Raw genomic sequence first — 19,363 nt, 5'->3', positions numbered from 1 at the left:
AACATGATGATTTACTCGAAAATAAGCAGAAGGTTGAATTTGTTCCCAGTGGAATGAATGATGTGCTAAGTACTGCATTGCAAACTCTTGAGCATGCTGGTAGGGTCAAGGGAGTTGGAAGCTTCATAAGTCCATCAAAATAATTCAACATGCCAAAAAGGGAAAGGAACACGAAGTCCAAAGCTGAAATTATGGTCCAGGAATGACAGACAAAGGACGAGCATGAAAAAACAAAGGAAGAGCTTGAAAAAACAAAGAAAAACTTTACATCTCAGATTGATGAGCTGAAGGCCATGATAGTCGGTTTTAATTCACCAAAATTTTCAGACAAAGCAAGTTTTCGAGTAGAACAACTTGATGAATTGATGGCCAACAATGAGGAGGATGATTGTTTTTTTGTTTTAAATCCTGTAAGCCCCCTTCTCCACCAGGAAACAAGGTAAATTAATTTTGAACATATATATCTACCTGGAAATGAGACCATATATGTTTGTGACTTATTTCACATGTATATCTAGGGTCTAAGAAAAGTTGAGTTGACAGTTGAAAGAATTGAGAACAGGGTAGCTTTTGGTAGGGTTATACCTGAAGGAGACGCAGACAAATCGATACATGGAGTGCCTCTGCAACCGGGACATGTTCGTGTCTCAGTAGATGGAGTCATCCAGGAAGATGCATTGGTTCTAGTGCCTATAGTTGGTGAAATTGAGACTGTCCACCAAGCTGTTGGATCGTATTTAACATGGCCTCGAGACTTGATCTCATTCACCCCCACAATATCGAAGGTATACACTATTATGGATAATTTAAATTTAGCTTTACTAGTAGGTACATGTACTTGTATTTTTGTTTATTTAATTTAGATTTCATTTTATTGTACTTATTTGCAGAAAAAGAAAATGGAAGTCCAGTCATCAAAGAAGCTAAAAAATGACTTGGGAAAAATGACAGCGATGAGGGAAAATGCAAAGCCCGATAAAAATGTTCCTCATTGCTTTCGGATGTTATATAAACATGCAGTAACTTTTATGAAAGAAAAAGGAGATTCCATACAGATCGGGTGTGGTCCTGAGGTGTTTGGATCGGAAAAGATAATATATGTATTGCATGAGAATGTACTGGATTTGTTGAAGTTTGGAATGATTGGCGCTGCCGCTATATCAACTTACATGGCGTATGTTTTTTTTTAACATTAATTTGTCTAAAATATTTCATATTTCTGCAAGAATATTTCATTAATTTGTACCTTTACTTGTAGGTATTTGTATTTTTGTGGTTGATGGGAGGAATTTGGATTTGTTTACATTTGCCGATCCTGGAGCCACCTACAATTTCAATGATGATTTTAATGCTTACATTGTTAGAATGATGATTGCTGCACCTTCCCGCATTTTATTCTTGCCTCATAATGAAACATAAGTCAAGTATTAAGTTGTATTTCTAGTTAAAACTAATATTTATGGTAATTAATTATATATAATTTATATAAAATCTAACTTTGATTATTTTATAATTAAAAAAGTTATCACTGGAATTTGGCAATGATTTGGGAATCTGAAATTTTTATTCTTAATCCTGCATTCGAACAAGTTTCAAGCGCTAGAAACAACATTTGTACGGTAATATTTTTTACCGTCAGATTTTGATTTAAATTTTGTACAGAATTGGAATAGTTCTGGTAGTACAGTAATATTTACCTGGTTTGATAGTAATTTAAATATTGCTCTACAGTGCTGTACGAGCATAGAATGCTCAAACTGGACGTGTAAACAAAATTTCTAAAGTTAAATATCTTCTTGTAAGTATTCAGCACTTTAATTATGATTTTTTTTTTAATTTTCTCGCGGATCGATAATTAAGTTACTATTCGAATAGGGATCCCCTAAACAACCCGAAGGGCATGCATGTGGGTATGTCGTCATGCGCTACATGAGAGACATAATTGAGGACAAGGAAATGAAATTTGTAAGCAAGGTTTGTGCTGCACTTTACTTTCTTGGGTTTATTCAATTTGTGCACTCTTTCTTTAAAATAATTTCTGTAATTAACTGTGGATTCTAATTTTTACTTCGTTTATACTCGATTTGATTTTCACAATGGGCTCGGAAGAGTTACACAGATCAGGAGCTTGATGTTGTTCGTTGCGAGTACCTTGATTACATCCAGGGATTTGTCTAAACATTGATGACTAATTGAATGGATTCCAAGATTTCAAGTCGCTAGGATGTGGTTGTTATGTTCTAATTACTATGAACGATTGGTTTGCCCATATTTTGTATATTCTGTGGATGTTACGTACTATGATCTGGTTTGACTATAGTCTTCAATGTGGGCGTAATTTGGTTGTTTTTGTGAACTTGAAATAGATTAGTACTTGGGAAGTTTTTGTAATTAGTTTAGATTTTTGGTGAATGTGGATGGATTTGGTATATATGTGGATGTAGTACCTAGAAAATTAGTGAATGACTTGCAGAATCTTTTGTATTGCAAAGTTTGGTAATATATGGCAATTTGAATGCTTTGTAAATTTGGGTGCAATTTTGGTATTTTTTAATTGTTTGGGTAGAAAATATTTGAATATTACACATCACATAGATCCTTCAAAACTGATGTAAAAATAAGGATAATACATTTGTTCTAAACATGAAACTGTTGTTCCTGATATAAACATACATCAGTTTGTGGCTTTAAACACAACACCTGAAAACTGTTGTCTATTTTGACAAACTTCGGGCGTAATTTCACATCGTTTATAAACTGATGTAAGAAATCCTTTATTACATCGGTTCCATAATGGAATCGATGTCGTAGACCACTACAGACATCGGCTTTAGTTTTAAAACTGATGTGTCATATGTAAATAGTCATCAGTTCCTAAGTAAAAACTGATGTATGAAATAGTATTTACATCGGTGCCAAACCGATGTGAAAAATAATGACTTTTCTCTACACCCACCTAGACATCGGTTTTGAAAAGTTTAGACATCGGTGCAGAACCGATATTTATTGACCCTTTTCCTGTAGTGGATTCATATTTCCAGTGAGCAGCCGTAGTTTAGGCGCCAACCTCCCATTTATAAACACAATGTCTTAATGGCAAGCGATCCTGCTCCAACTTCACTTCGACTAAATGGCAGAGGAGTAAGTCCAACAACTTCCTTTAACACGCTCTTAAGTCCAGATATAAGAAATATGTCATAAGAACAAGTCTAACAGCTCCCTTATATGAGCTCTTAAATTCAATTATAAGGATTTTGACAAAAAATGGCACTTCAACAGTGTCTTAGTACTTCCTTATATCACTAAGACATGGGCTTCATTCTTTATCTTTAAATAACTTCTAGTGCTCCCTTATAACATTTTCAGCAATAAAAAATTTATTTCTCTCTCTTCTTTTTACATTTCTCTCTCTCTCTCTATGTCTCTCTTTCTCTTTGTTTTACTTTTTGTCCATATCTTTTTGAATTTATTAATATAATAATAATAATAAGGAAGAAAGATAAGAATCGTTGTTGGAGTTGAAATTCAAAATCATGTCTTGAATCACTAAGAGTTAATATTTTATAATATCTATAAGGAACCCACTAGAACACTGTTGGACTTCCTCTAAAATTACATTTGTTGGAGTATTTTAGGGGTTCCTTATATTACTAACACACCTCTCTCATAGTCATACCTTATCTTTAAGAAATCACAAGTCATTTCTTATATCATTTCTATCAATAAAAAATTAATTTCTCTCTCTTCTGTTTGGTTCTTTTCTCTCTCTTACTTTCATATCTCATTTAAATTTATTATTATTATTATTATTATAAATGAAAATAAGGATTATTGTTGGAGTTGAAATTTAAAATCATGTCTTACATCTCTAAGAGTTAATATTTTACAATATTTATTAGGAACCTACTAGGATACTGTTGCACTTGCTCTAACCAGGTCAGCCTCATTTGGTCAAGAGTATCTCCAGTAGTCTCTCAGAGCAACTTATAAAAATAAATCCCCGTATTTTAGGATATTTAATTGTATGTCAACTCCAACAACATTCCTTATAAGTGTATCCTATTATTATTATTATTATTATTATTATTATTATTATTATTATTATTATTATTATTATTATTATTATTATTATTATTATTATATTTAAACTCTAGTTATGCATTTGATATGGAGAAGGAGATATAAATGAATTTTTTATTATTAAAATAAAACTAAAGAATCACTAATGGTTACTTATTCATGGGCGGAGGATGCTAACATTTTAAGAAAGTACTAGGATGTTGTTCGAGCTCTATTTTATACAAGATTACTTAAATTTTAGTTTAGGATCTTAAATAGGTAAATTGATAGAGTTGCTCTTAGATCACTCTTTAAATATATTATAAAATATTCACTTTTAGCAACTTTATGTACATTTATCTCCAACAACACTTTTTATATCCCCTCTTTAAATAATATTTTAATATCAAAATATAATTATTAAATGAAAGTACAATACAAAGTGGAGAGAGAAAGTGGGTGGTTGTATTACTTTATAATAAAATATAACTTAAGAGTTGTAATATCCCGTAATTTTTAGAATTCGATTAATAATAAGAATAATATAATAAAAAGGATTAAAACTTTGGGTTGGATTTATTTTAGAAATTATTTTTACAAAATTATTATTGTTTTGAGAAAAATCATTTTATTAAAACACCTATTATTTTCCGGTTAAATAGTTAGTCAATTTGTACTTGATGGGCTTTGTAGCTCATTCTTTTAATATTTCAGGTTTCGTCTAAAGTTCGAGTTGGATATCATTGGAGTTCGAGGACTTAGTTTTGGAGTAGATCGACTTTTGGAGTTTTGTTTTTAGCCGCGCTTTCGTATTGTAACCTTTGTAATAGATTTTGGATTTTTATTTTAAATTAGTTTTGGTTTAGAATTAATGGTCCGAAAGTGCGGACTGTTACAAGAGCCTTGGTTGGCTCTTAAAAGAGAGAGGAAAGAGGAGAGACTCTTAAGATTTTTTAAAGAGTCTCTTTAAAGAGTCTCTTGGAGCTCTAATTTGTTAATGCTCTATATTTTTCCACCCAAGAGCTTGTTTTAAGAATTTGTGGGAGATGCTCTAATAATTTATCATTTGTCATTGTCGTCTTAGATCCTGAATACAATTCTCAACCCAATTTTTTTAAACTGATATTCATTTGTAAACTTATAAGTCATATTTTGTCAAAAAAGTATTAGCATTAAAATTCATGTAAAAAAATAAATATTATACCGGCCGATTTATAGAGTATCAAATATTTATGATTTCAGTTTTAAATGTGCATTAAAACCTAAAATTTTGGTATGTTCTTCATTTCTTTTACTAGAAGTCGATGATTTAAAAATAAATTGGGTATGTGCACGTGTTTAAGCAGAAGAAGAAAAATTGGACTATTAAAAATATATCCTAAAAATCGAACCAATATTCAAGTAGGACAGGACTGTAGTAGTAATATCTAAAGGTAGTGTTGAGCAAGAGTTTTTTAAAGAGTAAAGTGCACTTTATGTACTCGTAGTTTGGCTGTCAGACCACTTGTGCATTCAAAAATTATCACGTGTTATACCAGATTTTAGAAATTTTAACAGTTTGTTATTTTTCATCAAGTCCAACCAACTTCGTTAGTTTTGTCGAGGGTATTTCAGTCTTTTCATTCGTGGCACGTGTGCTTATAACAAAGACGGTTCATTTCCTAATTATAATATCTATCCCGCTCATTCCAGATCAAACTCGATGAAATATACTCAAGTGTGCTTATTCTAAATCGTATAAGTTATTCGTGATGTCGCAATGACGTGGATCCACAGAGACCGGAATGATAAAGATGTTTACAATTCTAAAGATGCTCCCAATTATGGAGGTAAATTTTCTTAAACTGTAATTAGGATTTATAAACCTAGTATTAATTAGGGATTTGTAGTGAGGTATATAAATTAGGGGTTTATTTGTGTGAATTAGGACTTTACTGGGGATAAATAATGATGCGTGTAAAGGTTTTCATGTCAATTAGCATCTTTCATGTGATTTGAACTTTACATGTGTATGCGGTCCTTGTGTTTTTTAAGTACTTATTTACTAAGGTTTATCTTCACAAAAGTGATAGAATAGAGTTGTGGTACCTTGTGTTTTCACTGTATATACATGATTTATGTATAGAGCTTATTTTTAATTTTTACAGCTTGTGAAAACCCGTTCACCATAAAACTGTTTCACATGGGTAAATTTGAAGATAATCCTAAGAGATACATTGACGGGGAAATAGATTTTGTTAATATGTGTGATGTAGATACCATGAGCATTATAAATATAGGGTTAATGTTAAATGAATGTGGTGATATTGGTGGTCACACACTGTTTTACAAATTACTTAAAATAAATATGGATAAAGGTTTGTGGAGCTTGTAAACAGATACAGATATATTGAAAATGTGTGAAATAATAATTGCTGATAGAGTGATATATGTGTATGTAATTACTGTGAAGCCTATTGTTGTTGTGGACACTGATGGAGCAACGCAAGATTTTGTACCATCACAAGATCCTAACATTCAATATATAGATCCTAGCACAAAACCTTATGAAAGGACTCCTCTAGATGATATGTTAGACCTTGAGGGGATATTTAGAGATGAAGGACCTGTTTAAAATGAAGGAGAAATGGCAGATGACAGGAGTGGGGAAGATGTTGAGGACTACAATCTTGCAAGGGATGCTGATGAATTAAATGACTGTAGTTTTTAATTCAGATACTTCTAATATGGACAATACAGATTAAAAAATGTGTATTATGAATAGTGAATGGTAGAGAAAATGCAAGGACATATCTGAAGGAGTAAGGAAAGGCAAGGAAAAGGCATATGTAAAGGCTAATGGGACAACGACAAAGAAGACAGATGAACCATTATATGACAATAACTAAACAACTGAGGGAAATGAGACAAATGAGGTGGACCACGTTAGTGAAGGTGATGATGGATATACATTAGACAAGTCTAATCATCATGCTTTCATGATGAAGAAATGATAGCCTGCAAGATGAGATATCATTCCCAGTTTTTAACCACAAGACAAATACTAAAGAACCAAAGTTCCAGTTGGGCAAGTTATTTGCAACATCAAGGATTTTTAGAGATGCTGTGAAGAAGCAGACGATCTTAGAGAGGAGGTCAATTAGACAATGCAGAAATTATGGTTACGGAGTCAGGTTTGTATGTGAAGACAGATGTGAATGGAAAATATATGCTTCAAAGATGCAGAAAACTGATACTTACCAGATTAAGGTGTAAAATTCTAAGTACACATGTACACAAACATTTCATCAAAAGCAAATCAATTTAAGGTGGATTTCCAATTACTATGAGGATGATATAAGGATGAATCCTACTTGGCCCTTGCAAACATTCCTGCAGAAAGTAATTAATGACTGGAATTGCCATGTTCCTATCTATGCAATAGCTAGAGCTAAGAGAAAGGCCTTGGAGAAGATTAATGATAAGCATGTTGATCAATATGGTAAGATGTGGAAGTACTGTAATGAGTTGTTGAAGGTTATGCCTGACAGTACCACACTCATAGTTAGTGAAGAAGAAATCGGAGATGGAAGGAAGAAATTAAAGAGATATTATACATGTTTTAGCCCGTTGAAGAAAGGTTTTAAAGCTGGTTACAGACCTGTTGTTGGTTTAGATGTCCAGTGCTTGCTCTTGAATCTCTCTGATTATCTAAAATGTACGAGTTCCCGGTGGTTCTTTGTCCACCCATTCATGGTACCCGCACTTATTTTGTGACAAACCCTAAAATGCCTCCCAATATTTAGCCCAAACCATAAAAGCAAGGACAGATCTGAAGGAGTAAAGAAAGAAAAGGAAAAGGCATACGCAAAGGCTAATGGGATAACAACAAAGAAGACATATGAACCATTATTTAACAGTAATCAAGCAACTGAGGGAAATGAGACAAATAAGGTGGACCATGTTAGTGAAGGTGATGATGAATATGCATCAGACAAGTCTAGTCATCATGCTTCCATGATGAAGAAATGATAGCCTGTAACTCTACTGATGAGGATGAGATAACATTCCCAGTTTTTAACCACAAGACAAATATTAAAGAACCAAATTTCTACTTGGGCATGTTATTTGCAACATCAAGGATTTTTAGAGATGCTGTGAAGAAGCAGGCAATCGTAGAGAGGAGGTCAATTAGACAATGCAGAAATTATGATTCCAGAGTCAGGTTTGTATGTGAAGGAAGATGTGAATGGAAAATATATGCTTCAAAGATGCAGAGAACTGATATTTACCAGATTAATGTGTACAATCCTTAGTACACATGTACACAAACATTTCATCAAAACTAAATCAATTCAAGGTAGATTTCCAATTACTATGAGGATGATATAAGGATGAATCCTACTTGGCCCTTGCAAGCATTCCTGCAGAAAGTAACTAATGACTGGAATTGCCATGTTTTTATCTATGCAATAACTAGAGTTAAGAGAAAGGCCTTGGAGAAGATTAATGATAAGCATGTTAATCAATATGGTAATATGTGGGAGTACTATAATGAGCTGTTGAAGGTTATGTCTGACAGTACCATACTCATAGTTAGTGAAGAGGAAGAAGTCAGAGATGGAAGGAAAAAATTAAAGAGATGTTATACATTTTTTTGCCCATTGAAGGAAGGCTTTAAAACTGGTTGCAGACCTCTTTTGGTTTAGATGTCCAGTGATTGCTCTTGACTCCCTCTGAATATCTCAAATGTACGAGTTCCAAGTGGTTTTTTGTCCACTCACTCATGATACCCGCACTTATTGTTGTGATAAACCCTAAAATGCCTCCCAATATTTGGCCCAAACCATAAAAGCAAGGACATATCTGAAGGAGTAAATAAAGAAAAGGAAAAGAAATATGCAAAGCTTAGGGACAACAAAAAAAAAGACAGATGAACCATTATTTGACAATAACCAAACAACTGAGGGAAATGAGACAAATAAGGTGAACCATGTTAGTGAAGGTGATGATGGATATGCAACAGACAAGTCTAGTCATCATGCTTTCGTGATGAAGAAGTGATAGCCTGCAACTCTACTGATGAGGATGAGATATCATTCCCAGTTTTTAACCACAAGACAATCATTAAAGAACCGGAGTTCCAGTTGGGCATGTTATTTGCAACATCAAGGATTTTTAGAGATGTTGTGAAGAAGTTGTTAGTGTTTGTGCCCTAGAGACAACACTATTATGTTTATATTATGAAACATTTGGATTATTAGTTATGATTATATGGATTATTCTTTAGTAATTTATTATATCTTTATTTTCTACGATAAAATGTTAGATTAATAAATGTCCTTGGAATATGATATATAAATCTATATCTCTAAGTACGTGACTTAGAAATGAGATTATGAGAATAATATTGATATTCCTAAAGGTCCCTAGTCAAGTATTATTGTTAAGGAACGATAATAAATAAATTGAGACTAGTGTGTTTGTTGGCTGATGATCACATCTCATTGATCATAGGTATGGTGATACTAAAGTCAAAAACACAGGCACATGTATTAAATGTATGGTGTTGGATTGACCCGTTGTGAGATACTACATGTTTAAAGTGTCATAAGTTAATTTTACAGTAATAATGATGTTTTGGTCCTTTGACCTGAAATCATTATATTTTTATACGAGAATTAATATACTTTGATATTATTAAAAGTTATCCTTGACCGGGTAATAATAAAAGTAGACATTTGGTATATTATGAATCGTATGAGAAATATGAATGATCTAGATGTGATTTAGCCCTCCTATATTAAAGGAGTGATATTATTGGCCTCTTGATTGAGTAAGACTATAAAATACATGGGTGTGCTCAAATACTGATTTGTTTAATAGTTTACTCATTGATCAAGGAAAGAAGGATTAAACGTTAACAGAGGATGACGCAATGCATGTCTCGAGTTTGATCTATAATATGTGGCTAAAAGGATTATATTACATTATACATTATTCACGAAAGGTTTAATTGAATCACCAATTATTATTATTACTTGGGGAGCAATGATGTATTACTAGATGTCACTCATTGTTTATAATTTTATTATTAGATAATAAATTTATTGTCAACGTAATAATAACCTAAAGGGTCACACACAAAGAACGTTTAAAACGGAGTGTTATTTAAATTATGAATTTAAATATTTTGTTATTGTTAATTCGAATTTAATTATTAAATTAATTAAGTGAGACTTTTTTTTTGAGATTAATTGTATATATATATTAGAATTCGAATTTTATAATAATATAAACACAAAATCAGAATGGGTCCTTTTTAGAAGCTCGTTAAGATTAGGGTTAGGCCATAATCCTCTCTCCACTATATATAAATTAAGATGTATATTTTTAGGGTAAGAAGTTTAATCACGTTTTTAGAGAAAAACCCTAGCAGTTCTACATCTTAGAGATGCTAGAGAGAGAGAGAGAGAGAGAGAGAGAAGGAGGCAACCAAATTGACTAGTACCGGCTCCGGTGATCGTTGGACGGTCGGACGTTCGTGTGGATACCTTTGGAGAGAAGATCTTCGAAAGGAGGGCTGCTTGTTGGTTCATCAAGATCAGAACGCCCATTACAATCAGAAGGAAAGCTATACTAAGGTAAACATATATTCTCCATAATTATTCAGTCATTATACATAGATCTTGCGGTAGGGATTCGAAATTTTTGTTTTTTAGTTGCGTTTTATTGCTCGAATCCCTAACAGAAGCAGGAAATATTAGAGAGGAGGTCAATTAGACAATGCAGAAATTATGGTTCCAGAGTCAGGTTTGTATGTGAAGGCATATGTGAATGGAAAATATATGCTTCAAAGATGTAGAGAACTAATACTTACAAGATTTAGGTGTACAATCCTTATTACACATATACTCAAACATTTCATCAAAAGCAAATCAATCCAAGGTGGATTTCCAATTACAATGAGGATGATATAAGGATGAATCCTACTTGGCCCTTGCAAGCATTCTTGCAGAAGTAATTAATGACCGGAATTGCCACGTTTTTATCTATGCAATAGCTAGAGCTAAGAGAAAGGCCTTGGAGAAGATTAATGGTAATCATGTTAATCAATATGGTAAGATGTGGGAGTACAGTAATGAGCTGCTGAAGGTTATACCTGACAGTACCATACTCATAGTTAGTGAAGAAGAAGAAGTCGGGGATGGAAGGAAGAAATTAAAGAGATGTTATACATGTTTTTGCCCATTAAAGGAAGGCTTTAAAACTATTTGCAGACCTCTTTTGGTTTAGATGTTCAGTGCTTGCTTTTGAGAATTTCGCTAACGATAGAGTGATATTTTTTATACAAATTTTCAAATGAATGACCTATTTGAGCCTGTTTTGTAATCAGTGACTCACTTGATACATTTGGACGCATTAAGTGACCTACTTGAAAATTACCCCATAAATTTAATGTATATAATATGGAAATGATTAAACATATAAAATTATAATCCACATATTCTCAATATATAAAAAAATTTGAGATTTTAATTTTTATGTATGTATTATATTTTCTTTCTTTTTATTTCTTATTCAATAAAAGTATATGAATCGAATTTTATCATCAACTTCCCTCTTTTTTTATTTGTCAGATTCTTATATCTAATATAAATTCAAGATTCTTACTTTTCAAGTTCAAGATTAATCTGGCTACTGAATTTGTTATATGGTTAAAATAAAAAGCGGTTTAAGCCAAAATCAAATTGAACCAAACCGTTTGAAATAAATTGATTTGACTTTTTTGCATAACGGTTTAATTTCGAATTGAAATTTCGAAAAAACCGAATTTCGGTTTGGAACCTCAAAACCGACCTACTTAAAAGTCATTGCACACTGCCTATAAAAGATTACAGCGAATTCAAATCGTCCATTCATCAGTGTCTAGCACTTCTTTAGTTTTCTGATCAATTTATTGTGGCTGTGCGTTTTCTCAAGAATGAATAAAGGCTAGTAACAATGTACAGGGTATTCATTGAATAACGAAGGGTCATCAAAAGATTAGATCCAAGTGACTCTTCATATCATCATAATTATATATAGACTATAGAGCATTAAGGAAGTACCTGGATCACTGCCTTGACAGTATAAACAACAACCTTATAATCCTCTGGCGACAGAAATGTCTGCCTCAAAAATTCAAATTCCCTTGAAAGTGGTTATAAATAAACAAGAGGAAAGAGTGTTATATGCTGAAGCAAACAGTGATTTTGTCGACATTCTGTTTAGCTTCCTCACAATGCCAATGGGGTCTGTTGTCAGACTTTTGTCGAAACCTGCTGAATCTTCACGGCAACTGGCAATCGGGAGCTTAAACAATTTATATAAAAGCGTTGCAAATCTCGAAGCCAAGTATTTTGCACAAGGTGCATGCAAAGATATTCTGCTGAATACAAGAAACTCAGCAGAAGATGAGTGTAAAACGCTTAAAATCAATATTGATGATATTAGCCCCATTAAGTATTATACTTGTGAGGATATGAGCTGTACTGAAAATGGTTATGCTGCCTTTTTCAGCATGTACGACGGTGTAAAATGCAGAAATTGCTCCAAGACTTTGAACAGATGTGCTCCTATAAGGGAATATTTCAGAGATGATGGTCGAAAAGGAGTTTTTGTAAAGCCAGATGAATTGTTTCTTATGACCGATGATTTACACGTAATTCCTAATGTCCCGGCATCCATTCTTGCAATTTTGGAAAATTCAGGATCTACAGATTTAGAAGGACTTGAAGAGAAGACTTTTCGGATTGGATGCACTGAGGTATATCTATTTTGTTTCCAAATTTTGTATGAACATCACACATTCCTCTCATTTTATCATCATTTTTCTGTTTTCTTGACAGATACTCGATTTGCTTAAGTACTCAATCCTATCAACGACTCCGTTAACAAGTATATTTTTGAAAAAGAACAATATCATCGCAGACAAATTGTTTCAACCTTTGAGTAGAAAGGAGAGTACAGAGGGAATTATTAGCTTCAAGGAGATGGAGGTGAAAGTCATGGTGCAGAAATCAAATAACACGATAATTTTGGCTCACAGTTCAGAGGATTTTATAGAATTTATATTCAGCTTCTTAACTGTTCCTTTGGGAAGGGTTATTAGTCTGGTTAGTAAATGCAATGCACCAGCACTTTGTGTAGAGAATATACATCAGAGTGTGTCAAATTTTAGAGTTAGCGAATTCTTGAAATCACAACAAAAGAAAGATATGCTACTTTCTCCTAAATTGTCTATGCTTTACCAATGCTCCAATCAGCTATTTCCTCTTGAAGAACATAGAATTCCAAAATTCTGTAATAATCCGATACCCCTTTTTGGCCGAAGAAACTACAGTCTGACTTTTAGTTCTGGATTTAGAGGCCGTGAAATAAAATTGGCAAGTCTAATGGGTGAAGGGGGATTTTTAAAGGGGTCGACAACGAAGTTCATGGTGACAGATGACTTAGTAGTCACCCCATTCACGCCAATGTCTTGTATGAAATATATCCGAAGTTGTAATGTTCCTCCAACTGATATAGAGGAACAGGTGATCAACGTTGGCCCGAAGGAGGTAGAGACTTTGAAGTAAATAGTGTTCTTTGTACGTTGAACTTGAATTGTTAATTGACATATGGTTTATATATTTATTTGCAGGCTTTAAACTTACTGTCGGCATCCCTGGTATCTACTTCAGCCTTGACGAATGGCCTGAAGGATTCCATACGACGCAAGCCAATGACAGAGAGACTTGTCAAGAAACCAAAGGTAGATAAGTAAGTCCGAGTGCGTTGAGGGACGAAAGCAATTTCAATACCAACAGATTGTAGCATGGAAAGAGAAATGAAGATGAAGAATGTTGTAATGTTGAGAAAACTGGACCAATTTGGTTCTAATAATATGCCTATTTATAACAGCTTATTTGTGGTCCAATCTTTCTAAACGAAGCCTAATTCTATAATCTCGGAGGTGCTTAGTATCCAGTAGTCTGGTACTCTGTACTCCTATGTTGTTGAAGTAATGAATTTGTTTCTAAATTTTATTATTCTGTGAAAAATCCAAATACTGCTGTATAGAACAGGAAGTCATAGATTTTTTTTAAAAAAAATATTATCGAGCCAAAACAATGGTATAAATTAACTATTACTGGTACCTAAAACCAAAAACCTGAACTTAGAGAAGAAGAAAACACAAGTAAGTTTGTACAAGTGCAGCTAAAACATAGGTACTATGCATAACCTAACAGGCAATTGGTATAATCCTATGTTTATTTAAAATGTTTACGTATGAATAATATTTTTATTATTAACTCATTGACATCAACTATGTAGTCCGAATACAATCAGTACAATTTAAAGCATAAGTGGTAGTAGTAGTTTTACATACAAAAAATTCTGTACATCAATGCCATCATCTCCCTCTTTGCAAAGCCTTCTCAGCTGTCTCCATCTCTTCTAAAATCCTAACTCTCCGCTTCGCCGGTATCGGTGCAGTTGGTCCAAAGCTAATATAATGGCCAGAAACTGCATTAAGAGCCGAGTATATATCGCGGAAAGATGACCGTCCGAGCAGAGCTTTCTCTTTCCGGTACTTTGCTACCCACGAGTTAGAAGTCTCTCTTAGTTGAGCCACTGCATCAGCTACATCAGGGTCATTCCTGTCTTTAGATATCGTGTTTCTTATCCTGGTGATCACTTCTCCCGCGTCTTTCACGTACTCTTCGTCCGAAACTGCCAATGTTGGAGATGCTGGTAGGATTGGTGACAGGATTATTCCAGCTGCAAGTGAGACGAACATACGTCGACTTTGCGGTGGAGTGGTGGCAGTGGCAGTGGCAGTGACAGTGAGTTTGGATCGGACGGGCGGGAGGAGGGGTTTGGGGGTTGAAGCTGTGGGAGTGACTAGGGTTGGAGAAGCCATGGTTTAGTTTTCTGTGGTTTGAGTGAGGGAAGGAGAAAGAGAGTTATGGAATAGAGGTGAAGTAGTGAGTGAGATATTGTTTTCTGCCACGTTGGCTTATCTTCTTATCTTGTGTTTTTTAGAGTTTATGGATGAGAAACTGTGAAATCTGATTGTGATATGATTATGTTATGTTAGCTTGTTGCCTGGGATACGAGGCTTCATAGGTATATTTGACCAACACAAGAGTACTCTTGAATACTTTTATGCTGCATTCATTTGGTGTTTCGGTTTATCAACTACAAAAACAAACTAAACTAAATATATTGCTCCTAGGGGTTCCTGTAAGATTATAAATATGTTTACCGCTTCCGGGGTCTCATAGTTGAATCTTAAACGTCTACGTTCCTGGAAACTCAAATTTCTATGAACACCATATGCTAGTACAGTATAACTAGTAGAACAAAGGGCTTTCTAAATCATTATTACCGAGAAAAGTGTAGTATCGAATTCCATTCCAGTGCATCCGACTTTAGCTAAATATACTTCTAACATTCTTTCAAAAGACAGATGGAGTATCTCGTTCAAATTCACAACAAAGAGAATTTGAATTCACATATAATTGATTACAAGTAAAATGACCATCCAGTGGATGCCATGGAGTGTTACACGCCATAGGATGTAAACTTGCTAACACAAAAGGTTAGAAGTAAATACGTTCGTATAAAAGACAGCCATTTGAATGTGCATAACTTACAAGCTAAAACAGCCATATGAATTTTCATAACTTACTGGTTAAATCACATAAAGTATGGAAGTTAAAGATGCACATACTACATTCTAATGACCTCTTTTTATGTTGCTAGAGGCATAAGATCTTCTCTTCAACTAATGTAGACGTAATACATATCAAAATTGCCCCTTCCCACATGATCTGTATAAACTGGAGCAGCATCTCACTGTATATGTAAAAATATTGCACCTGCAGGAATTGAACATTTAACTTACTGCGAAATATTGAGCTAATGATTACTTCCATAAAGAGTAAAGAAAAATTGAACACTGGGTGAAATATAGGGAGTCTTTAACAATGTTAAATATAACTGTGCACTGAGAGGTTAAACAGCCACATATATAAACCAAATAGTGCTATATAAATATAAATGCCCCAAGAAGCATCAACAATTTCCAAGTTTAGTTGGTGTATTCAAAGTTCAAACATCAAAAAGGATAACATGTTCTTGGATATAATTATATAGCAGCATCGCTAATTCTTGAAACTTTTTTCTTTCAGCAAAAAAAGTACACTTTTGACGTTTTAGCATAAGAGAGAGGAAGGAGCATACATATAGGTCGCATCTCCCATTATTTTTCAGGTAAGTTTTAGCTTGGATTATTATTATATCTGTTGAAGGACCTTATCTTAGTTGCCAGTGCATGCAAAAGGGAAGTTTGTTGATCACGCATCAACAATTTGGAGGAAGTGCGGATGATCAACAAGCAGAAATTAAAAAGTGCAAGTACAAAAGAACTATCCATTAAATCAATTCCAAAGGTGTCCTTTTTGAAGGGCTGATTCATAAATTTATCATGGGACTGCTTCAGAACACTATGAACCTACTGGAACATGTTAGAAAACTCTATATGTAGCTTATGACATTGTCGAATTTCAGAACTTAAAAGAAGTAAACCCTTAATAAAATGTAACTACTATATAAATGACATTAGTTAAAACAAATTAATTTAATACAATATTAACTGAGCCTATCCCTCATTCTCTGTTTCAATAATCCTGCTTCCTAGACGTGGAACTTAGTTTGCAAAGAAAAAATTGGTCTTCCGAGACGATGAGAAGTAAAAATCATTTAACATAAACATGCTTTTCAGCAGATATTTAGTACTACTATATTTCTCAAGCAAAGATTAGTTGATTCTATGGTGAAAAAAGGAATTTACAGGAATTATACAAGAAGATGGTGTAATATCTGAATCAGTTTGGCACATACCTAGGATTACAATGACTGAACATAGTAAATATGGTAGCGAACTCGACCTTCACATTTAAAACAATCATAAGTAGACCATTTTATTCAAAGGACAGAGGTATATTGTCATATTTAAGCCATCATACAAAAATCAATGTGTTCGAATCATTCACTTTAGCCTATTATGATGAGAGATCAAGTTCAAAACCTGCTGACAGACAATAGACTCAGCTACATCATGCTCTGTATTGCTTGAAATCAATTTATTTGGGTATTGAATTTCTAGATGACCAAATAAATACATGTTTTGTTATGTTACACTCTAGAAAGGTCATAACTTCGACCTTGTAAAAAGGGACCTGGAAGTCTCACCGCAAATCACTTGCAAAATCCCTCATGCCACCCATGTCACAAATACCGACATGTAATTTTGCTCTTTACTATCACGATTAAAACATCATTAGTAGTTAGAAGAGATCACAAAAATTAATAATGAGCGGAAATATTTGTGGTCAGAAAAACTATAAAAAACTACTTTCCTAATATAGATAGAATGGATTTTTTACGAATAAAACAAGAGATGTAAAAAAGAACATAGGGGTTACTGGTGAGTATAAACGATACGAGGGATGCAAATTTCATGTTACACGAAGGACATAGTGGAACAAAGAAAAGTCCCTTAAATAAGGAAAGCATTGGACCAAGCCTTGCTTCATACTTGGATAATGTGATGGAGTAATGAATGTCGTTACATATAAAACAAAAAATTAGTACAAATTCTATTTCATTCCTACATCATTCCATCCCATCCAAGTGAAACAACCTAAAGACACACACCACTCATGAATGGCATACTTAATTACTTATACGCTAGCTACCTGTAAGCTACACATGAATTAACACCTCTTAGAACATAATAAAATAGGTGGCCTAGCCGACACATGTTAGAAATAGCATTATCCTAGTTTTAGTCTGTTTGTTATATATGCTTAGCAACTATCCTTAGCCGGAGGTTATGAGGCGTCAAAATATTTATGGGCTTCAAGGCGGTGGCCCCAAACATCTCATGGACTTGGGCCTTGATGGACATAGGCAATCCTAGCCCGCTAGGTTTTCCTCCAAGAACTATAGGTTGATCCGGTATGTGAAAAACGTGTAAACGTTTCATAGACCTAGGCCCTAATGAACTAAGGAAACCAACGGAAACCTAGCCTCACTAAGTTACCTGTTCTCTAACAAGTGTAGTTTGATCCCTATCAATAGAGTACATGAACTAAGTGTAGCTTGATTCCTTTTATAGTACAAATGCCTGGTTTTGATAGATTGATTAAAAGTTTGTGAAAAAACAGAAAAGACGGCTTTTAATAATATTCCTATGAATCATCATATAAGATGGGCTACAATATCCCTCCATTTTCATCTATGCCTTTCTTATTCTTCATCAAAACAACCACAAATCTATGTATTTTGCTCCGCAACTCCAAAACCTCTAAATGTTAGAACAAAATTCTCCCCATAATACTATCTACCTAATTAAAATAACTTCTAGTCAAAAAAACAAAACAAGCCCGTGCCATGACCAGGGTATATAAGGTAGTAGTAATATACAGTTGAACCTCAGCAAAGTAATAATCGATAAAATAAAACTCGCTAAAATAATATTTTTCTCCGGTTCCAAAATAACGTACACAATATTTTTTCCAAACTCCTAAAGTAATTTTTTTCATGGTTCTAGCCCTATTAATTCAACCAGGTTTAAGTGTATTATGTGCCCATGTTAAAGTTAAAAAATCTATATCCTCATTTTCTAAATGGAAAATATAAGCAAATAATCAAGAAAAAGAGAAAGGGGGAGTTGAAGTACCTGAAAGATAGGGAAGGGGGTGCTAATGGGTAAAAAACTTGTAAAGAAAGAAAAAGAGGAAAAGGAAGAAGATGAGGAGGAACGTGTAATCAAGAAACAAGAAGAATGTAGTTGACCCGTGATTTCTTTTTCTGGGTTTTATGTTTTTCTTTGCTAACTCGTATTCATCGTCCCCACTGTATGCGTCTGCTGCTTCTATTTTCGCCATTTTCTCGCAGATCTCTTTTCCTCTGTTCACCGGCACAAGCATTATAATATTTACTCCTTCCGTCCTGAAAACTTTTCTCACTTTCCTTTTTATATAAATCAAATTATTTTTCCCACTTTTTATTTTTAACATAAAAGTAAAAAAAGATTACATTAAAATATAAACAAATCATATCCAAATACTCTAAAATATTCCCCCACTTAGGTCTGTCAATAGATCGAGTTTGGATCGAATTGACCTAAATCCATATCCATATTCATTTATTTTTTCAAATTCGGATCGGATCGACTCCGAATTTTTTATAGGCCGATCCATATTCGGATCCGTTCGGATCACAGATT

The 19,363-nt window shown here is 33.7% G+C and overlaps 2 protein-coding genes across 2 annotated transcripts; one reads left to right on the top strand and one right to left on the bottom strand.

The window, feature by feature from the left end:
- The first annotated feature begins 12,293 nt into the window (after positions 1–12,293).
- Positions 12,294–14,116, top strand: LOC141705848 (uncharacterized). Its single transcript, XM_074508723.1, has 3 exons — positions 12,294–12,847; positions 12,930–13,640; positions 13,724–14,116. Exons 1-3 carry the CDS (start codon positions 12,323–12,325, stop codon positions 13,844–13,846), a joined length of 1,359 nt encoding a protein of 452 aa, XP_074364824.1. The 5' UTR covers positions 12,294–12,322; the 3' UTR covers positions 13,847–14,116.
- A 229-nt stretch (positions 14,117–14,345) lies between these two features.
- On the bottom strand, positions 14,346–15,077 carry LOC141707064 (photosystem II repair protein PSB27-H1, chloroplastic). Its single transcript, XM_074510033.1, has one exon. The coding sequence runs from the start codon at positions 14,984–14,986 to the stop codon at positions 14,477–14,479; it is 510 nt and encodes a 169-aa protein (XP_074366134.1). The 5' UTR covers positions 14,987–15,077; the 3' UTR covers positions 14,346–14,476.
- Positions 15,078–19,363: the final 4,286 nt, after the last annotated feature.

Source organism: Apium graveolens, chromosome 2 (assembly GCF_009905375.1).
Source record: "Apium graveolens cultivar Ventura chromosome 2, ASM990537v1, whole genome shotgun sequence".
NCBI classification, from domain to species: Eukaryota; Viridiplantae; Streptophyta; class Magnoliopsida; order Apiales; family Apiaceae; genus Apium; species Apium graveolens.
Note: the sequence above shows the minus strand (reverse complement) of the source record. Positions and strands in the feature narration are given on the sequence as shown.

What these genes read in the sequence shown, in the direction of transcription:
- LOC141705848 (XM_074508723.1), top strand. Translation starts at nt 12,323, where the DNA reads ATGCCAATGGGGTCTGTTGTCAGACTTTTGTCGAAACCTGCTGAATCT. An exon ending in TTCGGATTGGATGCACTGAG is followed by an intron (nt 12,848 to 12,929) that starts GTATATCTATTT and finishes TTTTCTTGACAG; the next exon opens with ATACTCGATTTGCTTAAGTA. An exon ending in TCAACGTTGGCCCGAAGGAG is followed by an intron (nt 13,641 to 13,723) that starts GTAGAGACTTTG and finishes ATTTATTTGCAG; the next exon opens with GCTTTAAACTTACTGTCGGC.
- LOC141707064 (XM_074510033.1), bottom strand. Translation starts at nt 14,986, where the DNA reads ATGGCTTCTCCAACCCTAGTCACTCCCACAGCTTCAACCCCCAAACCC.